The sequence below is a fragment of the Choloepus didactylus genome, chromosome 10 (assembly GCF_015220235.1).
Source record: "Choloepus didactylus isolate mChoDid1 chromosome 10, mChoDid1.pri, whole genome shotgun sequence".
NCBI classification, from domain to species: Eukaryota; Metazoa; Chordata; class Mammalia; order Pilosa; family Megalonychidae; genus Choloepus; species Choloepus didactylus.
Window position 1 is genome coordinate 88,530,720 of NC_051316.1, and position 26,889 is coordinate 88,557,608.

The 26,889-nt window shown below is 46.2% G+C and overlaps 3 protein-coding genes across 9 annotated transcripts in view; 2 read left to right on the top strand and 1 right to left on the bottom strand.

Annotated features, from left to right (window-relative positions):
* The window catches only part of TSC1 (TSC complex subunit 1), a 108,592-nt gene extending 102,682 nt beyond the window's left edge, over positions 1-5,910 (top strand). For all 4 annotated transcript variants that reach the window (XM_037851202.1, XM_037851203.1, XM_037851201.1 and 1 more), the window contains one exon: positions 320-5,910. In XM_037851202.1, the coding sequence (XP_037707130.1) occupies positions 320-842 (523 nt within the window). In that variant the 3' untranslated portion in view covers positions 843-5,910. The remainder of the gene's footprint in view (positions 1-319) is intronic.
* Positions 4,335-19,126, bottom strand: SPACA9 (sperm acrosome associated 9). Of its 3 annotated transcripts, XM_037851208.1 has the most exons (5): positions 18,369-18,516; positions 12,307-12,487; positions 9,434-9,636; positions 7,943-8,090; positions 4,335-7,008 (listed from the first exon to the last, which is right to left on the bottom strand). In XM_037851208.1, exons 2-5 carry the CDS (start codon positions 12,448-12,450, stop codon positions 6,997-6,999), a joined length of 507 nt encoding a protein of 168 aa, XP_037707136.1. In that variant the 5' UTR covers positions 12,451-12,487; positions 18,369-18,516; the 3' UTR covers positions 4,335-6,996. The 3 variants fall into 3 exon arrangements, with proteins under 3 accessions (XP_037707136.1, XP_037707135.1, XP_037707134.1); XM_037851207.1 differs by lacking the exon at positions 18,369-18,516 and adding an exon at positions 19,023-19,126 and having other exon boundaries at positions 6,940-8,090; XM_037851206.1 differs by having other exon boundaries at positions 6,940-8,090.
* Positions 19,127-19,189: 63 nt separating this feature from the next.
* The window catches only part of AK8 (adenylate kinase 8), a 177,572-nt gene continuing 169,872 nt past the window's right edge, over positions 19,190-26,889 (top strand). For both annotated transcript variants that reach the window (XM_037798289.1, XM_037798288.1), the window contains exons 1-2: positions 19,190-19,302; positions 21,901-21,985. In XM_037798289.1, coding sequence (XP_037654217.1) covers positions 19,219-19,302; positions 21,901-21,985 — 169 coding nt within the window. In that variant the 5' untranslated portion in view covers positions 19,190-19,218. The remainder of the gene's footprint in view (positions 19,303-21,900; positions 21,986-26,889) is intronic.

Below are 26,889 nucleotides of genomic sequence, written 5' to 3' on the forward strand. Positions count from 1 at the left end.
CCATTTCAGAGAGACATACCTGACTTTCCTTTTCTCAGAACTTTCCGGTAGTCTTTCCATGTTCTTTGTTCTTTTTCCTTGGCCCTGAAGCACTTGGTATGATCACAGGAAAAACTCGTTTAATATTGCCATTCAGTTTCCATAGTTGAGATTTACATTTCTCTTGATGAGATCCCATGCCTGATTCCTCTACTATAAAATGTAGAATGGGCTAGCAGAGTTCAATGTCAGTGTGAGCAAGTGTCTTTATAATTCTATACCTTACAAATATGGATGCTGTAATCACCAACTCCTTTTTGCTTCCCTGAATTTCTTACAGGCTTGACTGTTGTAATGATGGCTGCTCAGATGCAGGAGTAGGGCACAATGAAGAGGCATCTGGGCACAATGGTGAGACCAAGATTCCCAGATCTGGAAGCACCCGGGGCAATAGTGGAAGTAGAGGAGGCGGAGGAAGCAGTAGCAGCAGCAGTGAGCTTTCTACCCCAGAGAAACCTACAAACCAGAGGGCAAGCCCATTCAGTAGTCGTTGGGAAACTACCATGGGAGAGCCCTCTACCAGCATCCCTATGACTGTTGGCTCACTTCCCAGTTCAAAGAGCTTCCTGGGCATGAAGGCTCGAGAGTTGTTTCGTAATAAGAGTGAGAGCCAATGTGATGAGGACGGCATGACCATCAGTAGCCTTTCTGAAACCCTAAAGACAGAACTGGGCAAAGACTCAGATTTGGAAGCCAAGACTCCCCTGAACCTAGATGGCCTGTACCCATCTACCCCAAACCCGGACAGTGTTGGACAGCTTCGTATCATGGACTACAATGAGACGCATCATGAACACAGCTAAGGATGATGGTCAATCAGTGTTAACTTTCATATTGTTGGCATAGACCAGGAGGTGTGAAATGCAGATTTCAAAGCTTTCCTATTTCCAGGGTCTGAGTGGCTAGCTCATGCGGTGGAAATGGGATGGAGATCCTTTTGATAATTGACTGAATGCGGAACGGTTTTTGGATCTGGCATTGAAATGCCTCTTAACCCTACCCTCACCCTGCCCCCAAGCTTCTCTTTTATTTACCTAGCAGTGTGTGCTAATCCAAGGGCCAGTTTAAGTTCTTAAGTAGCTTTATTTTCTTCCTTTTCTCCCAAATGGTTGCATCCTTTGAACCTGTGCAATATGAGGCCAAATTTAATCTTTGAGTCTAACACACCACTTTCTGCTTTACTGAAGCTCAGATAACTTGGTTGGCTCTTGGTTTAGACCAGGTAATTAGTGGCATTGCAGGTAAGTCTGGTTTTGTTCCTTTCCAGAGAGTAGTATGCAAAGCTGTTTGTCTTCATGTGAAAGCTTTTTTCATGAGACTTTTTCACTGCTTTTTGGTTCTGAAGTTCAGCACCTGAAGCAGCAGGTTTAGGAAAACAATGGTTTATTTACCCTTACATTCTTTTGGCAGTTCTGATAAGCTTCCTAGAAAGCTCTGTGTGAACAAATGTCTGCTGTTTCAAAAATTTAGAGCTGGCACTGAGGAGACCATATTTATTTACCCTTTGGGAAAGCTCTGTTCCTTCTTCCCCCACTACCTCTTATTTATTTGGTGTTTGAATGAAAGCTGGTACTTTTCTGAACGCAGGCTGGCAGTGTAGATGGTAAAACCTGTTCCTGCAGGAGAGAAGGAGTGGTAACTTTGAAAAGTTACCTGAGAATCACTTGTGTAAGAGAAACTGCATCTCCATGCAGATCTTGTGCTGGCTGAGCCTTTTGGTTAAACTTCTCTCTGTTTCCCTCTCTCTGTGTTCACACTCACCTCTTATTTATGTAGCTTCTTAGTAACATGCAGCAGAAAGGCTCTGAAGTTCCAAAGAGTTTCTTCAATGTTTTATGTGACCATTGTTTCTCGGGCTTTTTTAGTTCCCTCACTTGATAGTAGGTTCTAGACCACCAAAAACGTAACAGCTTCTTCATACCAGTTCTAACTTTCAGGGACCTACTATCCAAGGAGCTTGTTGCTGTTACACTCCCACGTGTTAGTAATGGCAGAGCATTTTAAAGGAAAGCTTGGGAGAATGTTGACAAAGGCTGATTGCTGTGTACCCACTGGGGTGACCACTTGTGCTCAGGAGCAGTGTGACTCCAGTCAGAACACTGATGGTGGCAGAGAATCCAAACTCAACAAATGCTCCTGAAATAACTGCTAGAAGCCTAAGAATTGTGGCCTGGTATTCCAGTTGAGGTAAGGAGAGACTTGTTAGGACAATGAACTTGGTTTTTCATTGTTAGACAATGAACTTGGTTTTCCGTTTTCTCTTCTTTCCATAAAAAAGAATAGGGTTCAGCCATGAAGAGGTAAAAGACAAACTGTAATGGTACGAAATCTTACTGTATATGGAAGCTTCCAACATGTGAGGATAAAAGTCTTTTTATTTTGGGTGGCAATAAATATTCTAGCATCCCTAACCAAAGAGAGCTAGACCATTAGGGACTCCATGTCACTATGGCTGTGCTGGCAGATAACTTCCTTGGGACAGGATTTTTGGGTATGATTGACTGGTCCCCAGCCTAAGGGAGGGGACATACTTGAGTGCTCTCAGCCCAGCACAGGGCTAGCAATTGCCACTAATGGCCCAGTGTGAAGTAGTAGTGGCACCATATGTTTAACTTTGTCCAAAGGAAAGCTTAAAATCCAATATGTTCAACTTTTCTAGTTCAGTTTTAGAAAAGGAAAACATGAACATATTCAGGAAAAAAAATATATAACTATTGAAACTGGTTTTAAATGCTTTCTCCTCCCCAAACCCAAGAGATATGTGCCACAGAACACCAGGCACTTAAATCAAAGTCTTTTTCCTGGCTAACTGGCAAAGCAAAGGAGGCCAGTATAAGAAAGAAAAAAAACATTTATTCTTTCAAATGGGCAGATAGTAAAAATATAGGAAAGAAAAGGAGGCAGCATGGTAAAATGGAACAAGAATGAGGCCAGAAGCTCAATGGGGAGATCTCTGTGCACTGTGATCTCAGCATATTCCTTTACCTGGGCATCCATTTGCTCAGCTTTGAAATGAAGGCTCAGCTAGGTGATCTCCATCTCAAGTTCCTTTTGAATTCTAGTTCTTTTTTTTAAAAAACTAAAGTTGGGGGATTTAGACCTGGAGTCATGTTCAAGTTAGCCAACCTAAAAATTTGGGCCTTTATGTTGCAGAGGACTCCAGAGTGAAAAGGAAGGTTTTGTTTTGTGGTTTTGAAGGTGATAAACCTGCCAAGAATCAGTGGCTCACTTGATCATGATGCAGTGAGTATTTTTTAAGGATAGACAGGTGATATTAGAGGAACCCCCAAGAAATAATTCACATATGGGAATAGGTAGGGCTAAGATATTAGAACGATTATTGTTATGTGCAGCCTGTCTTGGCTCTGGATGAGCAGCTTGGTATTCATAAATGTTGGGATTGGAGAGCCTCCATTCCCAAATCACTATGAACAACAAGCTTACCTGACTCAGAGACATTTGACCGAAGTGTGTAACCTACTCTGATTCCCACCTAACACTAACCAGGGTTAGCACAGACCCTGAGAAGATTGGAGTCTGCTGCTTGCACAGCATTTGTTTAGAAAGGAGCACTACACTATTATTTTGGGGTTGAGGGTAGGGGGTGAAGAGGGGAAATGGGATGATAACAGCATGGTCTCCACAGAGAAAATGAGTTCCTGAGTCTACTACAGGTCAGTAAGCATATGGATCTCTTATCAGATATAACTTATAGATTTTTTTTAAAAGCCTTTGACAAAGTTCTGACACAGAGACTTTAAAAATTGTTACTGTGGGATTGAATGAAATATCTGTTCACTGATAAGAAAACTGACTTAAAAACCAAAGGTAGAAGATAAAGGTCATTTTTGGATCAAGAGGTTTTAGAAGGTTTCTTTGGAGATGAGTGTGGTAGAACCAGTCTTATTAAAGCAGGTGGGTATACAGTGACCTCTCTAGGTTTGTTGATAACAGAGTTTTTCAGGAGAGAAAACTGCCTGACCTTTGGGAATATGCTGTAGAAGATTCTCATTAGGCTTGTATGAGTGGAAAGAGAAATGATAGATAAACTTCTTTGTGAGTCAGAATGTATGTAATGTGTTTAGGGGAAATAGCCCAAACTATTCTTAAAAGGTAAGCTATTACAATCCAGGAAAAGGTCCCGGAAACCACTGACAATTAGAAAAATTAGCCCACCATGCTGCATGGCCAAAGAGGCCAGCAAATCATGACGCAGAGTCAGGACAAGAAACATTATCAGCACCACATCTAGTTTCTGATGTTTTTATTGAGACAGAACTCAAGAAATTGTTCAGAGAAGAATGAATAAAATCTTGGGGATGAAAGGCTGTGGGTTGGACCACAGAGGTTCAAACTCATAGTTAAAAAAAAATAATGGGTATGTGTTTGTGTAGAGAATATAACTGAAATGTGTTATGACTAGCCAATGTGAATTTTCAGCAAATACTAGAACATGCCACTTGAATCCAGACAAAATAACTGAAGAACAAATGAGAGTATAAAATTTTTCTAACTGAAAGCACTAAGAGGGTTAGTTGAAAGTATAAATAGATAAGAAATATAAGTGAAGGTTCAGTCCCAGAACTGCAGTGGAGGGGGAGTGCCTCCTTGCCTTTTGAGGATACTCTTCACAGAGTGGTCCTGGGAAGAAGCACAGTTCCACCCAAGAGAATGTCTTACTTGGCAACGAAAGCTGCCTTTGGTGGAACAGCCCAAATCAGCACACCTTCCTCTTGCTTCATTTTTTACTCTTCAAGGTACATGCTTTAAAATTGACCTGCAATGAGTATTGAAAAATGTATCCAATATGAAGATGTTGGTGTATCTGTTTACATCCAGAGTTCTGTGACACATGCCCCCCTGCTCCCACCCCCAACCCCTGGACTGCTGCAGAGTAATTGATTGCACTTGATTAAGCTTTTCTCTAGGTAAAAGAACAAGTTTAGGTTGGGGACTGGCTCCTATAGGCTGCTGCTGTGACCTTTGGCCCGATGTGGCTCGTTTCGTGTCCGTTGACTCAATAATGTGCCCAGGGGGAGCAGTGTTTCCATCTTTTCTGCACTGTTCTATAGTCTGTATATGCTAACCTAAAAGAAGAGTGGCTGTAGCTACAAGGGAAACCTGACTGGGATCGTTGAGCACCTACGCCCATGACTGCTTTTGGCCTTGAAACGAGTTTATGAAGGCAGAGGAGCTCTCTTCCCCACTTCCCAGTGGATAATAGCAGAATGTGCTATGCCACAAAATTATCCAGTTTTGGGGGATAAATAGGCTGGTTTAACCATTCGAGTGGATCTTTTAGTGGAGACCCCTGAGAGTCTGAGAACCCTCAGACAAACCCCTCCCTCCCTCTCTCCACCTTGATACAGTGTTTGGATAGGAGGGTACGGTGCTGCTCTATGTAGCAAATACTTTGGCTTATTAGAGGAAGCCAGGCATTTTGCACTAGGAAGAATCAGTGATCACTTTTCAGAAGACTTCAGTGGACCACAAATATATTATGGAGGAACAGATTTTGCTGAGACATAATCTAGTTTTATAACTCAATCATGGGTCAACCATATTTAGCTAACTTGCAGTTTAAAGGGATCCCATCAGTGAAAACAAATTTTTTAAACTGACTGCTTTTAGTTAAATTGAAGAGTCATCTCTTGTCAAAAGGTTCAGACTTTCCTGCCTCGATCTTAAAAGCATGTCAAACAATCCACATCTGATGCCATAAATATGAACTGCAAGGGAAAATGGTACAATCTTAGTGAATGGGAATTGGAATCAAAAAGGTTTGCTGTCCTTCTTAGAATGTTCTAAAATGTCAAGGCAGTTGCTTGTGTTTAACTGTGAACAAATAAAAATTTATTGTTTTGCACTACTCTGCTGTGTTAATATGAATGACTAATGCTGGCCTTTGGGGGCTAATGGACAAAATAGGAGACTGGTCCATAGGTGCAAAAGCCTACTGGTTGGTTAACTTGGGTGGTTACAGGAGGGTGTTGAAAATGGATTCTGGCTTTAGACTCTATAAGACCCTTTTTATTCTGGCAAAGCATCTGATGAGCAGCCACAAATCTTACCTTTATCTGCCTCAGATTCATGCCTTTCCCCCAATTAGTGGCATGGGGGTGGGGTGGAGAATGACAAGAAAAGCCCTCAAAGCCAGGCAGACTGCCTGAGTCTGCGCTGTCACCCAAGCTTGCATTCTGTGAATGCTTAAATTTCTAGGGGTTTGTCTGGTATGTTAGCTTTAATATAGTCCTTTTGGTGGAACCCAAGGTTGAGATTTTAATTATCCCTTAACCTTGCCAATTGTGGTTTGTGAGTGTACCAAGGGAAAGAGTACAGCTACTATACCACCTTGTATTTGCCATTCGAGTATTTGCAAAGAAAGCAGGAAACTAGACCCTTAAACAATTTTTAGATCGACTCTGGCCTTAAGATATTTTGGCTTGGGACATACTGGGAAAGGACCAATAAGGAAGAGCTCCATTTGCAATGTAACTTTCAATTGATTGCTCTGTTTCTTTGTCTCTTAAAATCAATATTGCTCTGTCCATTTTAATGGCAGAAGCAACTCCTCCCAGACTATTGAGACGAAGGCTCAGACAGAGATGGCAGTTTTAAATTTTTCTGGAAAATTCAGGTTTTCTTGTTTGACTAGGTCTCTAACTATACAAGGAGTTACTTTCCATCCTAGGAGAAATGTTTAAATGTTGGCCTTCTGTGGATCTTTAGCATGAACCTCTTAGAAGCAAACTTTTTTGGGAGATAGGTATACACATGCCTGTAGTAGTTTCTCTCCTTGTTGTTGGTTTTGCTGGTGTGGCTATAGCCTGAAGTCCTCTTAGAATAAATGTAGGTTTTCTTTTAGGGATAAATCCCAGGAAGTCAAGGCAGGCAAAGAGGTGGTAGTACACATTTTATTCTTGACTGTCTGCCCCCGAGGAAGCAAGAAAACAGAAGCTAAGTCGCCCCCTGTGAAGGGAAAAACCAACAGTCAGACATTACTTAAGGCAAGCTCTGAAGTCAGTGTCACGTTTTACAATGTTTGGGCCTCGATTAAGTTGTAATAACCAGGTAAGTCCTTGTACAGGAGCCACAAAATCAGAATTCTTCTGGCTTCTGTCATATATCTCCCTCTCCCAAGTAAAGGAGAGGGTAAGGTGGGTTCATTCTGTTTTTGGCTTTGGTCCAGAGACCTAAACACACTTCGGGAGTTCTACATGTTAACCTTACAACATCCCTGTGAGGCGGGAACTTCTCTGTCTTGCAGAGAGATTGTGCCTTGTCTAAAGTTGTGGGATGGTGGTAGGAAACAGAGGCAGTGCAGTCTCCTCCAGCTTGATCACTCAAACTGGAAAGCTGGAGCCCGCAACTTGGGCAGGCCTGGCAGAGTGAAGGATGGTAGCTCAAAGAAGACCTGGGTTGGGGCAGCTCAGTGCCCTTCCTTTTTTTTTTATAGCCTTCCTCTATCAACATACTCTTTGGCAACTTGTTTAAGTGGGGATCCTCTTCTATCAGCACAGAGCCTGACACAGCAGCAAGGAAAAGTTAGAGAAGTTAAAGCAAGAGAGGGAGAGTGATTCTCAATATATTGGCCAGTCCCTGTTGGGGCTAATACGAGGCAGGGACTATGGGTACCAATGAATATGGCTCAACCAGCAGAAGCCAAATTAAGTAACAAAGCACCCCCATCACATCCCAGTAGGTCACAGGCTTTGATTTACAGTTTTCCACCAGGTGGTCTCCAGGGAGGTTTTACATAGCCATTGTCCTTCCCACTAGATTTGAGGCTGCCTTTTGTAAGTCCCCTTCGTTTCTTAATTTTAAACCAAGTCTGGGTCCCTGTGCTTCGGTGGGTACATGCGGCTCCCCCGGTGCTTTTGCAGCATGCCTGAGGATCACTCACATGCTGCAGCACTTTGCGGGGCAACTTCTCCGAGTGGGCGATCCATTTTTTCATTAAGTCTAGGACTATAGGGATAAGACTGACCACGCCTCCGTAGTGGTTCCTGGCCTCGTCACAGCTGAGGTGGTTCACCACATCGTGAGGGTATCTGCAGGATGGCAAGAAGGTCATCGGATGAAACCACGGCTCCCAGGACTCACCATGCAGTGGAAAATGACTTACAGAACTGGGAACAGGTTTCTAATCCTAACCATGCATCAGAATCACCTTGGGAGGTTTTAAAACTATACACAGCAAGCTCAGGCTTTCTATCCTGGAGATTTTGGTGCAGTAAGTTTAGGGAGCCGGGAGCACAGGTAACTCTCAAGTGAAAGGCAGGAGTTGAGAATCACTCACCTGTGCTTTGTAGAAACCTGGATTAGGGGCTGTTGAAACCTGCTGTAATATTTTCAAAGTATGCTGTTTAGATCCTTTGACTCTTCTTACCCTAATATCTAAATGGCTTCCTGGAGAATTTGGCCCATTGTTCTATGGATTTCTCAGGTGTCACAATTAGGGAACCCACAATGGTGATTCTGATGCCCATGGGAAGTAGGTTCCAGAAGTGCTGGCTCATGGGTCATTCCATAGACACATCCAGGACTGAACATCTCTCTGACGGACTCTAGTGGTTCCCCAGGAAACCTGATTCCTGGCCTATCCCACTTCCAATGATTTCCAGCATCCTGCACAATGCCTGAAACACAGGTCCTTGGAAAAAATTAGAATGGCAATTTCCTAGGGCTTAATGAAAGACTCAAACCTGATGCACACATTAAAAAAATAAAATTGAAATTATGAGCACTTTGGGTGGATGGATGTCTATAAGGACAAGGCCAACAGGCTGACTCGTTGGATAAGTTGCTTCCCTGTCCTCTGGAAGCAGAAGTTCCAGACTTAGAGCTCATAAATTTAAAAGATTAAAAAAATAAGCAACTGGTTTAGGATTGCCAGCTTATTTTGACAAGAAGCTGTAATAACAAAAGTCTGTATAACTTGCAGTGGTGATTATTTCCGGATATAAAGGTCATATTTAACACTAAAGAAGTAGAAATCTGGGCAAACTTTTCTAGACATTTTATTTTTCTTTTTTGTCTCACTTCTTTGCATATCAGTGAGGAGCTCTGTGGGCTTCTGGGAATAATTGCTTTATAACCCCCTTTTCCCTTTGCCTGGTGCTAACTCCAGTGAGAGAGTTTGTTTGCTATTCTATCTATGGCCTCAGAATCTCTAGTTCTAAGGAAAATGTTTTGTTGAGCCAGTCTTTCCAATAAATTAATGGGAACCAGGATTTCCCCTTAGGGAAGACTGAAACAGTAGCCACCTGATCCCTGGCAATAGAAGAATCAGTTTAGATTTACCTGTCATCTGGACCCCTGAAAGCCTGCTTCTCCTCCAAGATCCCCCACCCTCTCCTCCAAGGCTTCAAGAACAGGACCAAAAGGGACTTACTTTGCTCTGAGGTTGCTTAAGTCGTTGCTTTGGCTAACAAGGGTTTTGCATTTCTCTAGGAGGTTGTTGGTGACAGGGGTGCCAGAGTGCAAGGCTTCAAAGTGTTGGCAGAGCTTATTTAGCTCTGTGCAGATGTCCAGGAACATGAGCAGAATCCGCCGATCCGTGGTATTGTAACAGTAGTGTTCCATGTAGCTCTGCACCTGCAAAGTCCAATGTGATGTGAGCTGGGGAGGTGCCAACCAGGATCTTGGTTGGCTTATGGGGCAAACATCCAGGAGCACCGACCCTATTTCCTCCCACTCTCCCATATTCATGGATGACCTGATCTGCTTTGAGGGAGTTGTAACATTCAAGCATTTTAATGTCAAACCACTATACAGAGCTAACATCGAGTGTTCCAGACGCTGTGCAAAATGCTTTACAGACCTGATCTCACTTAATGCTCACTAACTATTGCATATTAATAACCTGAAGCTCAGAGAGGTGACATAATTTTTGCCCAGGACACCAAAGTAAGTGGCTAAGCTGGATTTCAACCCCCCAGCTCAATGGCTCTAATTCTGGATGCCTCAGCAGTCCACATGCCACCTAAGCCAAAGGCTAAGGCAAAAGAGGGCTGGTCCCCAGACTTTTCATGCCATAGTCCCACTTAGAGTACCCACTTTGAGAACTGCTGGTTTGGGCCACCCAGACCAAGGAGGAAAGAGAAGGATCTAGAATCCTTTGGGGATCAGCTGTACAGAATTTCCAAGATAGAGAAAGGAGGGACAAAGCAATAAGTGGAACTTGGAAAAAATAATTGTCCATACAGGAAAAAAAAAAAAAAAATTGATCTCTAACTTACACTATGTACAAAATCAATTCGAGAAATAATCAAGATCTTAAATATCAAAACCAAAACTTTAAAACTCTCATTTGAATATGTTTTAGACACTGGAGTAGTCACAAAAGATGTGAAGACTACTGATACACCTGATCTACTTTCAACTCTTTTCCTCAAGGCAAGGATGGGGCTCTTTCCTGGGTCAGGCTCTTTCTCTAGGGTTACCAGGGACCAAGCAATAACTGGATCTGAGGTTGGACAAGGGCCTGACCTTGTGCTGGGGAGGAACTGACTCTAGTCCAGGTAGGATTAGTTGACCCATTTCACAGTCAAATATTTTTCCTACTCTCCATCATCTGATGGAAAGAAGGTATTACCTACTTTTTCCAGCACCCCAAAGTTCTAAACCTAAAAAACCAGTGTTTTCCTACTGCAACCAGTTGCCTTTTTGGTGCTAAGAGATGTCTTTTCCTAATGATCTCAGGTGCTTCCTTTCCAAGTATTGCCAGGCACATAGTGGCCTTGCGAGGGAAAGGGGCTTTTGATACCCATTGCATCACATACATATGCATGGGGACCTGCACCACAGTGTAACTACAACTTAGCAGCAGAACTGGTGGCTACCTAGTATATGTACAGGGAAGGGCAGAGCCCCTCATCTTTGGGTATTTAAGCTGGTGTACCTCTGGGTCCGGGGAAGGGCAGTGGGAGGGTTAAAGTCAACATTTCAGATGGAGTCAACACATGGCACCATTGTTTACGGAGCCTTCAGTTGGACCAAAGGAGGGGGCCAGGTCACGGGCATTGCTGTAGATTCTGAGTGAGGGTGGGAGGAAGTGGGAGTCTTGAGTGATCCTTTCCCACCATTGTTCGTTGTCCCTGGAAGTGTAAGCTTCTGGGGGATGCACTACAAAGGTTGTAGTCAATTTACGTTCAGATTGTTCAGGGGGAAATAAGGGTGTGTGTGTGTGCAGAAAGAGAGATGCACAAATATGGCTAAATGTTAAAAATTGGTGAATCTAGGTGAAGGTCATATGGGTGTACCTTGTACTATTCTTTGAACTTTTAGGTTTTAAAATTTTCAGGTTAAAAAGTTGGGAGATAATTTTACTAAAATGAGAAAAAACAATGTTTTAAAGGATGCTGCCAGCAGGGGGTGCCTCCTCTCCTGCACTCCCAGCTTGTTCTCTGTGACCCTGTGTCTCTCCTAAGCAGTTCGGACCCCTGTTTCCCCATTCCCACCCCACCCCTGAGTGAGGTTATCCTTTGACAAACTGACTCTCCCCATGGGCAGGCATCTTTTCAGTCTGAGAGGGTTCAGCTTATATGTGTGTTACTAACTGCACTGTGGTTCAAGGCTGTCACCAGGTAACTTCCTGGAAGTCTCATTTAGTCTTAAAGCCTCCAGATCTTGTGGAGCAAACTTGGACAGCAGCTAATCCACAAATAGACACAGATTAAATTTTAAAAATGCCTGCAAAAGTGAGTAGCAATGTGCTTAGCGTGTAGCAGTTACTCAAACTCCAGTGGTATCTGATGGTAGGGACTGTGTATCTGTCCTGCTCACTGATCTATTCCCACTACCTGGCCGGGACTGAGCAGATAACGCTGGGCACTCGTTGAGTGCTTTGCAGGTGCCAGCCCTGGACTAAGTATTTTCCATGGATGATTTTACAGAAGCCACGTAACAACCCTATGAGGTATGTCCTCATTTTACAGATGAGGAAACCAAAGTGAATTTACTGGCCCAAGGCCACAGAGGTAGCACGTGGTAGAGACAGGATTCAAACCTTGGCAGTGTGATGCTTGCGCCCACATTTTTACCATTATGTTATTCTCTTGACTCTTTGGTGAGGGAATGAATGAATGAGTCATTCCATCAGTCAGGATCTGAGTCCTGATTCTGGCGCAAACTTGCTTCTCCTCTCTGGGCCTCAGTGTTTTCAGTTTGCAAGTGAGGGGAGCAGCTCTGGCACAAGGATTCCCTAGATCTGGCAGGACCCCCTTGTCCCCCCGCCCCCACCCCACCACTGCCAGGAGGCACCACCTGTCCAATGCTAGAGATGGGCCGGATCTTGTCGTGGGCGTTTTCTCTGCAGTGCTCCAGAGCTGCAATGAATGTGAATTGCTGCTGCTGGAAGAGCTTGTACATCTGTTCAACGCTTCGAAGGGATTCTTTCACCTCATTCATTGTCTTCCTGGGTGGTCATTTACAAGAGAGTAGGAATCTATCGGGAGAATGAGGGAGAGTGATGAGGTCCCAGAGGCCAGGCACGTGGACGCAGTTCTGCAGTCGGATGGCGGTGGCCCCTCTTGGTGGAGTGTTGTGCTGAGTGTCTCCCCCCAACCCTGAGGGGCATGTTCTATTTTCATCCTCATTTTTTAGAGAAGGAAATAAGGCCATGGGAGGCCATACTACTTGTGCAGGATCCCAGAGGTCGTTCACAATAGAGCTGAGCGCACTGACCATCCATTCACTCTCTGAGGACACATTCTTTGCCATGAAATGTAATTTACTTCCTGCAGCTGTGGACAAAGTTTCTTTGGGGTCCTCAGTCTCTCCAGATTGTGGGTATCCACTGCTCCCCCCACCCTACCCCCTACACACACACTCACACATAGACATACACAGCTTCCAATGCTTCCTTATGGTGTCAGCAAAATCTGGGATCAAGGGAAATGCCAGAGATGGAAAACCAACAGATTATCAGTTTGGACCAAATTTTTAAAAAACATCTGCCACTGTACAATTGGTAGGGAAATCTCAGAATTCTTTTCCAGGATGCCAAGTAAGCAGGGGCAAGAGTCAGCCCTTGATCATCTTGTTTGAGAAAATGTGTCTTTCCCTGCTCTGTACTTGGGGAGGAACCCTGATCTCAGATTTACCGCTTCGAAGGGCAGGGGTCAGTCGCTGGTGGATTCACTCATCACCTCCCATGTTAATTGCAAGAATGATGCTGATTAGCCATATTGACACCGCAGGGAGTGCTCTCTTTTGGCGCTTTACACACTCTCCCTGGTGTGATTCAGGCAGTCTACAATGCATCTTGAACCCCCACTGGGAGCAGAGATGAAGAAAAGCTGTTGGGCTCTGACATCACAATTTTGTTGAGGACATGCAGAATGCCACGGATCAAGGATTTATGGAATGTTAGAGTTGGATGATGTTAGAGTTGGAAGGGACCAAGAGAGAAGGGACTTGCCCAGGTGTCACACCAAGTTTATGCCAGACACCCTAGATCTGTTTCCTGATGTCCAGACCTGCGTCCTTACTGCTTCCACATCCGGCTACCCCTCCACCATGAGACACCAGCATAAACAATCCTGGTTTGAATGTGTTGGTCTGTGCTATGGGTCCCTATCAGACAGCATCAATGAAGAGGGGTCAGAGAACACTGTGCAGAAGTAGGGTCCAAGCAAGATGGTGGAAGAGGGAAGAGGCTATTATGTGGCAAGGATAGGGGTAAGGGTGGGGAAGGACACAGTCATGCCCCCAGGTTGGAGAGGAGTGAGAAAAGGATAAAGTCAGAATTATTCCTTTTTGTTGTGTCTCTCTCAGCATCCTGAACCCAGAGCAGGGCTGGAGCCAGGGAGGGGGTCTCTATGACAAGAGGAGATGGCATCAGTGGTATGAAAGGAAATGCAAGAACAGACCAGAAAATGGCCTCCACAAAATCATGGGAGCAGTAAATCAGAGAACTTGGGGAGGGCTGGGGAAAAGGCCCTTAGAGCTGCAGTGCTGGGCTGGGAGCTGAAACGCAGCAAAAGTTGCCATAAAGGAGCCGTACCAGAAGGGACCCTGACAATCATGCCCCATAAACCCGAGTGGGTCTACTGTAAATATAATGGGGCATGCTTCAGCGGCAGAGTCCCAAGGCCACTCCTGGGAGCCATAGCACCTCTGTTTGCCAACAGACGCAGAGCAGCTGCAGTTTCACTGGGGGTGGGTCCGGTCCAGGGCCGGGCAGGGGAGCGGCCTCCTTCCACCTCAACTTCCTCTGCCCTCAGCTCCCTGACTGGGCGAGAGGGGAAAGGGAGGCGGGGTGATGGGGCTCTGGTGGAGGGGACGGGGTGGGGTTCTGCTGTTTACTGAGCCCCTGTGACATCCTTGGTTTGCTCGGTGTGCCTACCACTGTGTCAGGCTTATCAGGGCCTGAACTAGGGTGAGGCAAGTGAGCCACTAACCTTGGCGCAAAACTTAAGGGGGTGCCAAAAACTCAGTAATCAAGGCAAATAGTAATATTTTAATGTAATATTTTTATGAATAAAAATTAACCTTAAAAACATTCACCATGAGCAAAACATCAGAATTTTTTAGGTCAGTTACAGTGCTGTGCCTAGCCATTTAAGAGACTGGGGCAAAAGGAAAAATCAGTAATACCGATCCTGTCTTTATTTAAAATTTTGATATTTTACCTTCATAGATTTTTTTGAATTAATATTGGTTTTTTTAAAAAAATCACATTAAAAATAGTATTTATCTTGTTTAGAGAGGTGTTTTTTTTGGCACCGCCCTTGAATTTTCTCCCTGAGGTGAGTGCCTCGCTTTCCTCACCCTCAACTGGATCCTGAGGTTACAAACTGCTCCAGAGTTGAAGATGTAGAAAAGTCAGAGAGAGGCACATGGATGGGTTTCCAGGGAGGAGAAGGAATGGGCACTTTTAGCCTGGCCTTTCCCCAGCAATGCTGAGAGCCACAATGTGGGTGGTAAAGAACCCAGGCTCTGGAGTCACACATTTCTGGCTCCACCACTTTTTGCTGTGACCTTGGGCAAACTGCTCATCCTCTTACCCTCAGTGTCCCAACATGCTGGCAGGGGAGATAATAATAGCACCAGCCTCCCAGTCTTGGGGTGAGCCAACAGGCATAAGATGTGTATCCCAGAGCCTGGAATGTGGTTGTGCCCAGTAATCACAGCAATAAAGCTACTGTAATTCAAGTGTGCTGCGATGATGGAGGAATCCACCAAAGGAAGAACCACTGAAGGCTTCTAAGTTATGGGGGTGAAAAGCACCACATGCATGCATCCATGCATGCATGCATTCTACAGTGCCTGCTATGTGTGTGCACCTGGAAAGAGGCAGATGATCCTGCAGGCTTGACCTCCTGGAGAAGGAGAGGTTTGAACCAAGGCTTGAAAAGATAGACAGGCTTTGGAGATGCAGAGAGCAAGTGGTGAAGGGGGATTCTGAGCTAGAGTTTGAGAGGTGGGGATGTGGAAATATTGTGAGAAAACGCAGAAGGGGGCAATGGACAGGGTCAGGCTGAGGGGCCCTGGGTGACAGGTTAAGCCTCTGGAAGAACCAGGGAAGGCTTCTAAGCCAAGGGGATGAAAAGCAGTTCATGCACGCATTCATGCTTCATGCATTTATGCATTCTACATAGCTACCAGGTTCCAGACACTATTCAGGGTGCTGGGGGGTATACAGCACTGAACAAAATAGGCAAAATTCCCTGCCCTGGAGGAAGTTCTCTTTTAGAGTGGGAGGCAGATAAGTACAATAAGTGAAATATATAGTATGTTAGAGAAGGACACTGCCAAGTTGAAAAATAAATCAGGGAAGTGGGATGGGAATGATGGGAATGGGGAGTGTGGTGGTCTGGAGCTGTATGTACCCCCAGGAAAAACAGGTTCTTAAACTTAATCCATTCCTGTAAGTGTGAACACATTGTAAGTAAGACCTTTTGATGAGGTTACTTCAGTTAAGGTGTGACCCACCTCAGTCAGGATGGGTTTTAATTCTATTACTGGAATCCTTCATAAGCAGAATGAAATTCAGACAGAAGGAAAGCTATGGAAGCAAGAAGCTAAAATTCAGCAGAACCTGGAAGAGAATGGAGAGGCCTAGAGAGGCTACCATGTGCACTGCCAAGTGACAGAGGAACCAAGGACCAAGGTTCAATGGTGGCCAGCCCCAGAATGCCAGTCTTCAGGAAGAAAGCAGCACTTTGATGATTCCTTGATTTGGACTTTGTTTTAGCCTCAAAACCATGAACTAATAAATTCCCATTGTTTAAGCTGAATGGATTGCATGGTATTTGCTTGAGCAGTCAAGGAAGCCGAAAAAGGGGCGCTATACAATCTGCAAGAGGGGTGTTTGCAGAAGGTAGTTTGGGTGCAGTGCAAGGTGAACTAGAGTGATGCTCCAGCCCTCAGTGAGATCCTGGACTGAAGAAAGGTGGCTCACCTCAATCCTAATGAGAGCAGATCACTCAGATGGTGTACCTACTTGGTGGTGAGCTCTAGGTAAACACTGAGCATGCATTATCTTGAGTCCTCCCCACAGCCCTGTGAACTGGGAACCATGATTTTCCCCACATGACAGATGAGGAAACTGGGGTTACACAGCTAGGAAGTAGGCATGTCAGGATTTTTCACTCAGCTCTGCCTCTTTATAAAGTCTGGGCTCTTAACTTGGATACCTCCCCCTTTCTCCCTCCCTCCCTGATAGTCTTTAGAGACAAACACGCCAGACATCAGATTAACAGAGACCGAGGGGACTGGGGAGGCCAAGGGCCTGGAAAGCTGCCAGACACTTCTTAGAGTTCATCTACTAGCTAGATCCCTGCGCCCTGCTTTCACTTCCCCTAGACTTTTCCTCATTGCCCATCCCAAAGCAATGAGGGCCAGCATTTAGGGAGCTGCCTTTTGTGTGCCTGGCTCCCTGAAACCCTCTTCAGGCTTCCTGGGATTGCCAAGTTCTCCACAGATGCACTGCCACCTTAGGTGGTGGCCTCAAGAGCCCCTGAGAGCAAAACTGACTTGGTTCCTGATCCTAGCAACTTGTGACATGCACGCCAGGAATGTCATGAGTGAGAGTCACTGCAGCCAAATTAGTCTGTATGAAAGGAACAGAGTCCAGGTACTTCTCTATCTGGGGGAAGAAGGAGGAAAAAATGATTATCCAATAGGGTTTAGGCTTTAATTGATTTGTATTTTTCTAGGCTGCTAAAGAAGATTAAATCATGGTATAAAAAGCGCCTAGGGCTTAAAATAAATTAGGAGAAAGGCAAGTCATTTCAGAATTGTCCAGGAAGCAAACTGAACTTCTCTGGTGCAAACTGCAGGCACGATTATTGTGTTCTTTGTTCAAAGGAAGGCAGCTTCCTTTTCTTCCCCAGATTTCTCTGCAGTTGGGGTTGACAAGCCTACCAAGGTGTACACTTTGAGGATGCAGTTTCTGGGGGAGAGACAGAACTGCAGCCTTTAGCACTGGAGGCGATGTCTCAGGGCTAGTGGCTGGTGACAAAACCTTTGGCCTAGAAGTCAAGATATCTAGGTCTAGCCCTGGCTTTGCCTTTGATTTAACAGGTAACCCTGGCAAAGATTTTTTTCTCTTTTTTAGGGTTTCAGTTTCTTCATCTGTAAAATGAGGGAGTTGAATTAGAGGCTCTTCAATGGGCCTTCTAATGCTTCATGATCAACAACTGATTAGGAAAGAGACCCAGAAAGGGGAAACGACTTGGCCAAAGTCACTCAGCCAACCAGCCTTCTTAATCTCTCTGATCCTCCAAATTTTCATCTGTAAAATGGGAATAAAGGTACCTATTTCACGGGGCTGCTGCAAAGATTAAAGGAGATAACATTACTTATATATTAATAGCAGCTCCCATGTATTGTGTGCTTTACTACACATATTACTGTCTATTCTTCAGCTGCATTAGCTCAAGGAATCTTCACTGAGGGAGAACAGTGAGGCACAGCACAAGTAACTTGCCAAGCTCACAAAGCTAGGCAGAGAGGGAGTTAGGATTTGAACTGGGGCTGAATGAATGCACAGACTAAGCCATAGTCCCTCTCAATAAAGTACACAGACATCAGTTTTGCTTGAGAGCCACGCACAAAGTCAGAGATCAACAACTGTTAGCTCCTATTATTACTGGCAACAGATAAAGAGCTCGAGTTCCCAATTCAACGCTGCCGCCCCTCCCCCATCTCACTGGGAACCCAGTGTCCCCAACCGTGCCCCATCCCATTCCCCTCCTGGGGCAGAAGCTCAGTTTCCTCAAGCCTCGCCTCCCACCGTTCTCTTGCCCATCTCCCAGTTCCTGGGTGCTAGTGTAGGCCCGGAACACACCTCCCCAGAGCCCGCCCCCAGCCCGTTTAACCTTGCTTGTCCTAGAGTAGCCTTCGCCTCACAGAGCGCCCTGAAGCTGGAGTGACTCCGTGGGTGTCTGGGACCCCAGATGGGCGGGGAGGCCCTCCCCAGGGCTTGAGGAGAGAGGGCGGGAGGGGTGGGGAGGTGGAGTGAGAAGGGGCGGGGCCGCAGGCCGGATTGTTACCGCCGGTGTCATGGCGATCGGGTCACGTGGCACCCCTGCCCCACCCCGGGAGCTTGTGGTGGGGTCACTTGGGTCTCAGATGCCCGGAGCTCGGCCCGGGGTTTCTAGCTGGAACCTCGGCCCTCCGGTCCGCCCCATGGACGTCCCTCCCTTTTCAAACACCCTCCCCCACATCTATTCTGGTGTCTTCATCTTAAAGACTAGGAAACTGAGGCCCGGAAAGCAAGGCTGAGGCTGGCCCACGAAGTTCTTTAATGCCTTGCCCAGAGCGCGTGGCGGAATCTGAAGCAGGATCCGCCTCCCGCCCCCTCGGGGTTCTAAACTGGCACTCTGGGGTGTGGTCGGGTCTCAGCACAGCGGCGACCCATACCAGTGGGCATCTCTAATCCTAGAAGGTCGCAGCTAGAAGTGGCCTGTGGGTGCCCCCCACTAAGATGCACAAATGGGGAAACTGAGGTCGACAGAGGGGAAAGAACTTGCCGAAGGTCGCTGAGCAAATTCGCGGAGGAGCTCGGGGCGAGGGCGGCGGCAAGTGCGAGAACAGGGTCTGGGACCTGAAAGGGGCGCGACGAGCTTTACCGGGTGGGACTCGCGGCGCGGCGTGATGACGCGCGGGTGCGTGCGGCGGCCCTAGCGACGGCGGTTACTAGGGAGCTGCGCGCGCTGCACCAGAGACATGGACGCGACCTCGGCCCCACACCTCATACCCCCGGAAATGCCCCAGTACGGGGAGGCGAACCACATCTTCGAGATGATGCAGGTGACCGGGGCATCCCTGCCCAATCGCGACAAAATGGTGGCGGCTAGGGAACCTCTATCATGACACCAGGGTGCGCGGCGTCTGTCAGCGGGGCGTTTGTTAACAAAGACAGCCCGACTTATATCCCGGTGACTCCTAGGTATTGCTCTATCTGAAGATGCCAGCGCTTGCCTCCTGCAGCCCCAGCAGGAAGGAAAGTGGGTAGGCCCTCCTGGCCAATATTGGTCTTGGCTCTGCCACCAGTTGGCTTTTTGGTCTGGGACAAATCCCTTCCTTCTCTGGGCCTCAGTTACCCTATCTGTGAAATTCAGGGTTGCAAGAGGTGGTTTTCAAGGGCTCATCTCATCAACACATTTCTAAGCTGGATGGTAGCTTCTTGTGGACAGTGGACATGTGGGTTGGACAGCCACGTTTCCCACCTTCCTGGGTTTCAGACCTCAGTGGGCACACAGCTCACTGTGTGACCTTAGGCCAAACCCTTCCCCTGCTTGTGCCCCCGTTTTGCCTTCTGCACCTTATAGAGGTAAAGGCTCTGTGGAGTTGGATAGGAAAAACTCTCAGCCACTCAGAGGTCCTGAGGATCAGAGAAAAGCTGGAGGCCAGTTTCCAGAACCTTTGTCTGCTTTTCAGGATACACCCCATCCCCAGAGTCACAGCCATGGTGATGCCTGTGACTATTTGAGTCTCTGACCTGCACTTGCAAGACCAGAACTTAGACAAGCAGACTGAATCTCTTTCTCTCCAGCAAGCATAGACTTCCTTTGGAAAGTGTTAACTGGCAGAGGTAGAAAGGGATTCCTAAAACTGGATTGCTGGTCACAAATTAAAAAAAAATGGCCAGCTGAGTGAGTTAGAAGATGACTGGTGGTGGAGAAGGAGGGAGCAGGGAGCCACTGGGGCATATAGTCTGCTCTAGAGGACCTGGTTATTTGTCCTTCAAAGGAGTTGCCAAGTGGGAAGAGGCTGCCCAAGAAAGCTTTTAGTCCAGTATTTCCAGTCTTTAGTCATTTGTGTACTCCTTCCATGGTTCTTACCATGCCCATTTTTTTTACCCTTTTTATTTTAAAATAATTTCAGAATCACAGGAAGTTACAAAAATAGGACCGTTACAGTGTACCCTTCACTCAGCTTCCCCCAATGATAACATCTTACATAACACCTTGTCAAAAGCAGGAAATTGACACGGGTACAACAGGATTAACTAGACTACAGGCCTATTCTGGTTTTACCAGTTTTTATGTGCACTCATTTGTTTGGTGTGTAGACAGTTCTATGAAATTTTATCATGTGTGTTGATTCATATAACCACCACCACATTTCCATTTTTAACTTATTTCCTGAAATCAACTCACTTTTTAAAAATTAATAACTTCTTTGCCTCATCCTAAGCAATATCCTTGAAATCATAGGTTTGATTTACAACTTATTTTTCTCCTATGCTTTAAAATAAATATATAACTATTTAAAAGTGAAATAAAAAATATTCATCTGTGAGCCATCTAAAATCATCTTGCACCACCTTGCCAGTGGTGATACAAAACTGATCTAGCCCACCCTTTTCACATAATGGGTGGGAGAATTGAGGACCAGAGAAGGGAAGGGACTTGCTGATGAGATATGGAGTGGGAGCTACAACCAGGACTTCTCGCGGTTCACTGCTCTTTTTACTGCCCTACAGTCCCTCCACCCTGAAAGGACTAAAGCCCTGCTTGTTCCTAGGGCAAAAGAATACTGCTTATTGCACCAGCTCAGCTCCTATTAGCTTCCTGGTTCATTTCTGTGCCATTTATTTTGTAACCCTGGAAACTGCCTTCCCTTGATTTGCTGATTTGGATTGAATGGCCAGAATATCCCAGGACTATTTATATATTTGGCTGGAAATATTTTGTCCCACTCTAGCCAGACGTAGGTGGCTGCAGTTGCCATCTCCCTCTGCCCTCAAGGGGTACCTCTGCCTTGGGCACCCAAGCAGACAGGGAGGCTCATAGAACCCATGGCCTGGCAGGGGAAAGAGCCAGTTGGGCAAGCAAGGATAAAGGAGAGACAAGTAACAAGGGAGATCCACAGGACTATATTATAGGGGATTTACCTAGGGTACACAGTCTGGGAGATACATTTCCACTGAGTGGACTAAGGACCCAGTAGAAGTTAACAAGAAGCAGGAGGAAAAAATGTTCCAAGCTGAGGGGACAGTATTTTCTAGGCTCTGAGGTGGGAAATGATCATGGGGCATTAGGAGAACTAAGAGTTGGCCAGTGTGGGAGACACAAAGGGACTAAGGGGAGAGGGCCCTGGGGCTACTCACCACTCTGAGTCAGAGGCGTGGTCCCTCCAGTTCTGTCTCTCTCCAGGGACCTCCTCAGCAACATCCATATGGCCCTTCTTTCTTGCCCCTGCTCATGGGGACCCAAGCATGTGCCACCTGGGGCAGGGGCTTGGTCTCAAGTTAAAGTCGTGTTTGGTGGGCTGCAGTAGGGAGATCAGGCCCAATAGCCAGATCCGTGGCAGCCAGATCTGTGGCAGGCAGGGTGGTGGGCCTAGGGCCCTCGGTGTCCATGCAGGTGTTAACCACCCAGGTGTGTGCCTTGTGCCCTGCAGAACTTGCTGGAGCAACTCCTGATCTACCAGCCCCAGGACCCCATCCCGTTCATGATCGAGCACTTGTCCCGAGACAATGACAACGGTGAGCACTCAGGGTGGGCCTCCTCCTCCTGGGAACCTGCCTTGTCCTGGGAAAAGCTGTGGACCACTCTTTCTTCCCTGTGTGTGAAGCAAGGTCAGAGCAGGGTGAGCAGGGGTTTTGACAATTTGGAGTTGTGGTTAATTTTAAAATGCCTTCATTTCTTTTGCAGCACAACTAATATAAATACTCTTCCCAAGTTATTGAAATGGAAACTGCAGAGCAGCCCGTGGAATCAATTAATGCTTTCACGTGCCCCAGCTGATGTCACCTGTCAGGTTAAATCTCTCTACTCACTCCACTTGTCAGGTGTGAAATTGGTTTCTGGTCTACCTAGACAAATAGCACTTGGACTTTTCTGATGCCCTCATTATCAGCACCGTTAAGGAGCTCCAGAGAGCCCCAAACCTCAGCCTGAGTACAGGTCAGCTCAACTCAAGGCCAGAGTGCAGAACCAGGGTGGAGGGATGTACCTGAGCAAGGAGGGCCCTGGCTGGGTTCCACAGCTGATTTCCAAGAGAGGGACCATTCTTGCCCTGTGCGAACTGTCAGTGAGAACTGGTGACTTGGATCTTTGATGCTTCTTTCATTGGAGCATTAGCAGCTTTGAAGGAGCTTCCAGAGCACCAGTGAAATTAGCGCTTTTGGTGCAGCCAAGAGGGATGGAGGCCTGAGATGCCCATGATGGGGTTCAGAAGGCCTAAGAGGAGGAATGAGGCTAAGTAGTTGAGAAAAACAAAAACAAAAATAAAAACAAAAAACAGTAATAGATTGGAGATGCTGAATCTGCAGATGTGTTAGGCACACCTGGTCTTTTCATTGTCCCCTGCACACAGCCCAGTGCAGCCTCAGGCTTGGCTGCAGAGAATTAGAGTGAGGGGCTTCTTGGCTCTGGGTGCTGTCTCATGGGCCTAAGCAGTGTGGTTCAAAAAGAGACCCAACAATGCCCTTTTCTGAGCCTTCAGTTAAGCATGAATGTCAGATTTGCTGAGCATTCCCCCACTCAGCTGATGTTGACTGAGAACCCAGTGTGCTCCAGGTGGAGATACCTGAGTAAGTCAGGAGAATCATACTCCTGAACCGTCCGTCTTGCCTTCTCCCAACCCCTCCATTCCCCATGTGATTTACATTGCTCTGCAGACACTCTTCTAAAAGGTGTCCATTCTCTGGTTGGCTGTTTATTCTATGGGGTGGGGCAGCTTCTGCCTCTCTATTCACCTCTCCACAAGGCAGGTGTTAGGCCACCCTTCCCTCCTGGCTGGTTCTCACTCTTGCAGACTGTGGCTCACCACCCAGGCCTCACCACCTGGGGCTTCCGTTTGCTGGAGGAAGGTGTTTCTGCGTATCCCCTCCCCCAACCCCTGGCTCAGCTGTTACCAAGCTCTGTTATTTGAAGGCTGCTGGGAGCATTTCCCGTCTCTGTTATTTGAAGGCTGCTGGGAGCATTTCCCGTCATGCTCAGCTTTCTTATACCACCATCACCAAATAAAGAAAAGCAAAGCCATGTAGAAAGTAAAAGAAATGTACAGTAAAAATTGAAGTAAAAGCAAAGTGAAAGCAAAAGTAAACCAAAAGTGAGAGTAAAACTAAAGTAAATTAAAGTAAAAGTAAATTAAAGTAAAAGTAAAGTAAAATAAAAGTAAAGCAAAAGTAAAAGTGAAGTAAAAATAAGAGTAAAATAAAAGTAAGAGTAAAGTTAAAGTAAAAGTAAAAGAGAATGAAAGTAAAAGTAAAGTGAAGTAAATGAGGTAAAGCAAAGCTAAGAAAAGTAAACTGTTGCTATTTTATAGTCAGGGATTACTTCTTCATCTCACTGATCTTCAAAATTCCCCTCTTAAGGTATATGGGAGCTCTGTATTTTCTGCATTTTTTTTCTGTGAACCTACAACTTCTCTAATTAAAAAAAGTAAAAAAAAATTAAAAAGTAAAAAGAAAAATTTCCCCTATTACAATGTTAAGAAACGGTGAGAGCTCTTTCATCTCTCTTGGCCTCAGTTTCCTCACTCGTAGATTGGGCTTGCTTGGTTTACTGGGTGGAGGAGCTGGAGCTCTCCTCTCTATAGGTGGCGGCCCGCCTGAAGGAGGGAGGGAGGGAGGCCGCCAAGGCTCCCAGAGCGGTGGGAATGACAAGGCCCTGATTCTCCCACTGGGCTCAAGGTGATGCAAAGTTGAGTTTCACTTTGTGAAAATCTTAATGAGATTTTTCTAAATTAAAAATTGTATTTGATAATAATATAGCCTTCTGAACTCTGTCTGATAAATTGAGATGCAACGGGACTTCATACTCTTCATTTGAAAAATTCTACTTAGGTGTATGTGGCATGCTCTGTTTTCTTTAAACCAAAAGCCTCAAGTCTTAGCCCAGCCTAGAAATTCAAAACCTGAAATTTGAGACTTATTTCATTTGCTCTTTTCTTTTAATCTTTCTCCTCTGTGTACAGATTCAATTTTTAGAGTCAAAGGATCCACTTTACCAGGCTTTTTAAGTTCAAATGATGTCCTGTTTTGGATGGAATGTGGCTGATATTGGCTGGACAGCCACTTGGGGCCACTTCTGCTCCCTCCTCCCTCCCTGTCACCACCTCCTTCCACCTTCCTTGCCCATCTTTCCATTCACTTGTGAATCTGGTGATTTTCCAAAAGCTGCTCCCCTGCTTTTACTCCTTTCTCCATGTGCCACCTGCTCCATTGCTCTCGAGCAGGGGAGAAACATCCAGACCTGCTTCCTTTTAGCTTCTAGCTGAGAGTCAGGCCCCAGCCTGTCCACCTGAGTAGCTGGAGCCCTGTTCTTTGGCCTGGATACTGTCTCGAGGAAGAGGGTCATCAGATCCTAATAACCACCATTTTATTAATAACCCCATAGCCCTCTACCCCTACTCCCAGGCTTTTGGGCTGGCAGGTTTAATGGATGTTGGAACATCTTGGTCCTTTTGGTTCAAGTCCTAACCTCTTGAACCCCTTGCCCAGGCCTCCACTGACAAGTGGGGAGGAGAGGAGGCAGGGGAGAGTACCTTGCCTTTGTGATTTTTCTAGAAATGAGGGAAGCCTGAAACAGTTTAATCCAAACCTCTTATGCCATAGAAGAGCACAAAAAACTCAGAGAGCACCCCATGGCTGGTATTCTACTGGGCCTGTCAATCCAACCTCCATTTCAGTTCACCTGGGCTGGTACTTCAAATTATCGTGCCTCCTTCCAACCATACAGTGGCCTTTGCTAACTAGAGCTCTTCTGTGACACGTGGTGACATGGCCAGTGACTAGTGTAGAGGGAGAGAAGGCTCCCAGACTTATCCTGGTGAGCACGAACATGAGGGAATGAGGGGAGCCACCGGCACATGGGCCGGCAGCCCCTTTGCTGCAAGAAAAGCAGATTTATTACAAAGTGAGCATTTACAGTAGCCCTGGGCAATATTAAAACAGATGGTGGTGTATATAATGGTATGTTTCGTTTTTTATCAAACGTTTGTCCAAGAAAGCTGTGTATTAGAGCTCCAATACCTAAGGGTGTTCTTGTGAATTTTAAATCATGCTCCTAGTTAAACCTCAAAAGGATTTGTGGATGGAAAGGGTTTTTGATTTCCTTTGAAGTGGTTTGAAGAAGTTGATTACTCTTGGCAGTCAAGCAGCCTTTTATGACACTGTTTATAAATAATTACTCATGAGCAGGGCTGGAGTTTCAAGGTGTTAGATTTTAAGAAACTGAAATTAATCACAGAAATGTGTGCAAGAAATTAAGTGGGGAGAAAGGCCATGGATGTTTCCCTTTTAAAGTATTTTCATAGATGTGTACAATTTGGGTGCCACTTACAGGAAACTGGAAGGGGAGGGTTTCTCCCGCAGCCTTCGAACCCAGCAACTTTGTCAAAACGAATGCTTGATTTGGGAGTCAGACTCATTCCCAAAACAACTTGTCCAGATGCCTCCCCTGTCTCCTTGGGTTCCAGAGGCCCTGAACTCGGATGGTCTGGCCGGTGTTCCGAGGTACTTCAGCAGAGGTCCATGGCTAGAGCCCTGGAGAGGCAACGGGGCGATGGCACATGAGCCAAGCCAGTGTCCCTTCACTGCTCCCTTACCCTGATCTTTGGCCAAGCTGGTGTTCTCCCAGCAGTCCAAGCAAGCCCTTTGCTTCATCGCATGAGGCTTTTCCATGCTTGAATACCTCCCTGCAGCTCTAACACTACGCTCTTCCCCCAAACCTTCCATGGCACCCCATCTCCAAAAGTGGTGGCTTCTTTTATCCAGGTGGTGAGCCCAGGAAGCCTTAGCCCCACATAATAACAGCCAGAGCAGAGAATGGGCCACCTAGCCACTGAATCCCTGCCCTGGTTCCCAACTCTAGAAGCTGAAAATGCCTTCCCCAGCTGCTGTGACAGCCAGGGCATGGGCCTGTGACCTGTGCTTCCCCAGTCAGGTAGGTCCAGACTCTGGGTTGTGGTCTGGGAGGTACTCTCCCTGACAACTGTGCAGGGTCTGGTTCCTGGGTGGTGGTGGTGGCATGGCTGGTGACAGCACTCTGTGGCCCACGTATGTGAGTGGTGTCATGGGCGCAGGCTACAGTGTCTGGTGCTTGGCAGTGCTGTTCTCTCCAGACCATTTGGGATTATAAATTATATGGTTTCTATTAACTTGAGAACTCCAGAAGGACTGAACTGAATCCTGGTGGTATATCCCTAGGCTTCCAGCCTGTGCAGTATTCTGGGTCACCCAGGCCTTTGGGAAAAAATCCCTTCTCTGCTAGACTCAGCTGCATTTGCCTTCCGTGGCTTGCACCCAAGAATGCTGATGGACAGAGTGGGCATTTGCAAATAGGTAGTAATGGTGAGGACAAAGGTGACAAATGGACACTACAGAAAAAGATGGGGCAGCTGAGGAAGAGGCCTCTGGGAGGCCCTGCTGTGTTTGTGGCT

Excerpts from the sequence above, each read along its gene's own strand:
- SPACA9 (XM_037851207.1), bottom strand. The coding sequence starts at position 12,450 with ATGAATGAGGTGAAAGAATCCCTTCGAAGCGTTGAACAGATGTACAAG. Across the intron at positions 9,637-12,306 it reads CCATCTCTAGCATTGGACAG|GTGCAGAGCTACATGGAACA; the intron begins GTGGTGCCTCCT and ends TGGACTTTGCAG. Across the intron at positions 8,091-9,433 it reads TTAAGCAACCTCAGAGCAAA|ATACCCTCACGATGTGGTGA; the intron begins GTAAGTCCCTTT and ends GCCATCCTGCAG.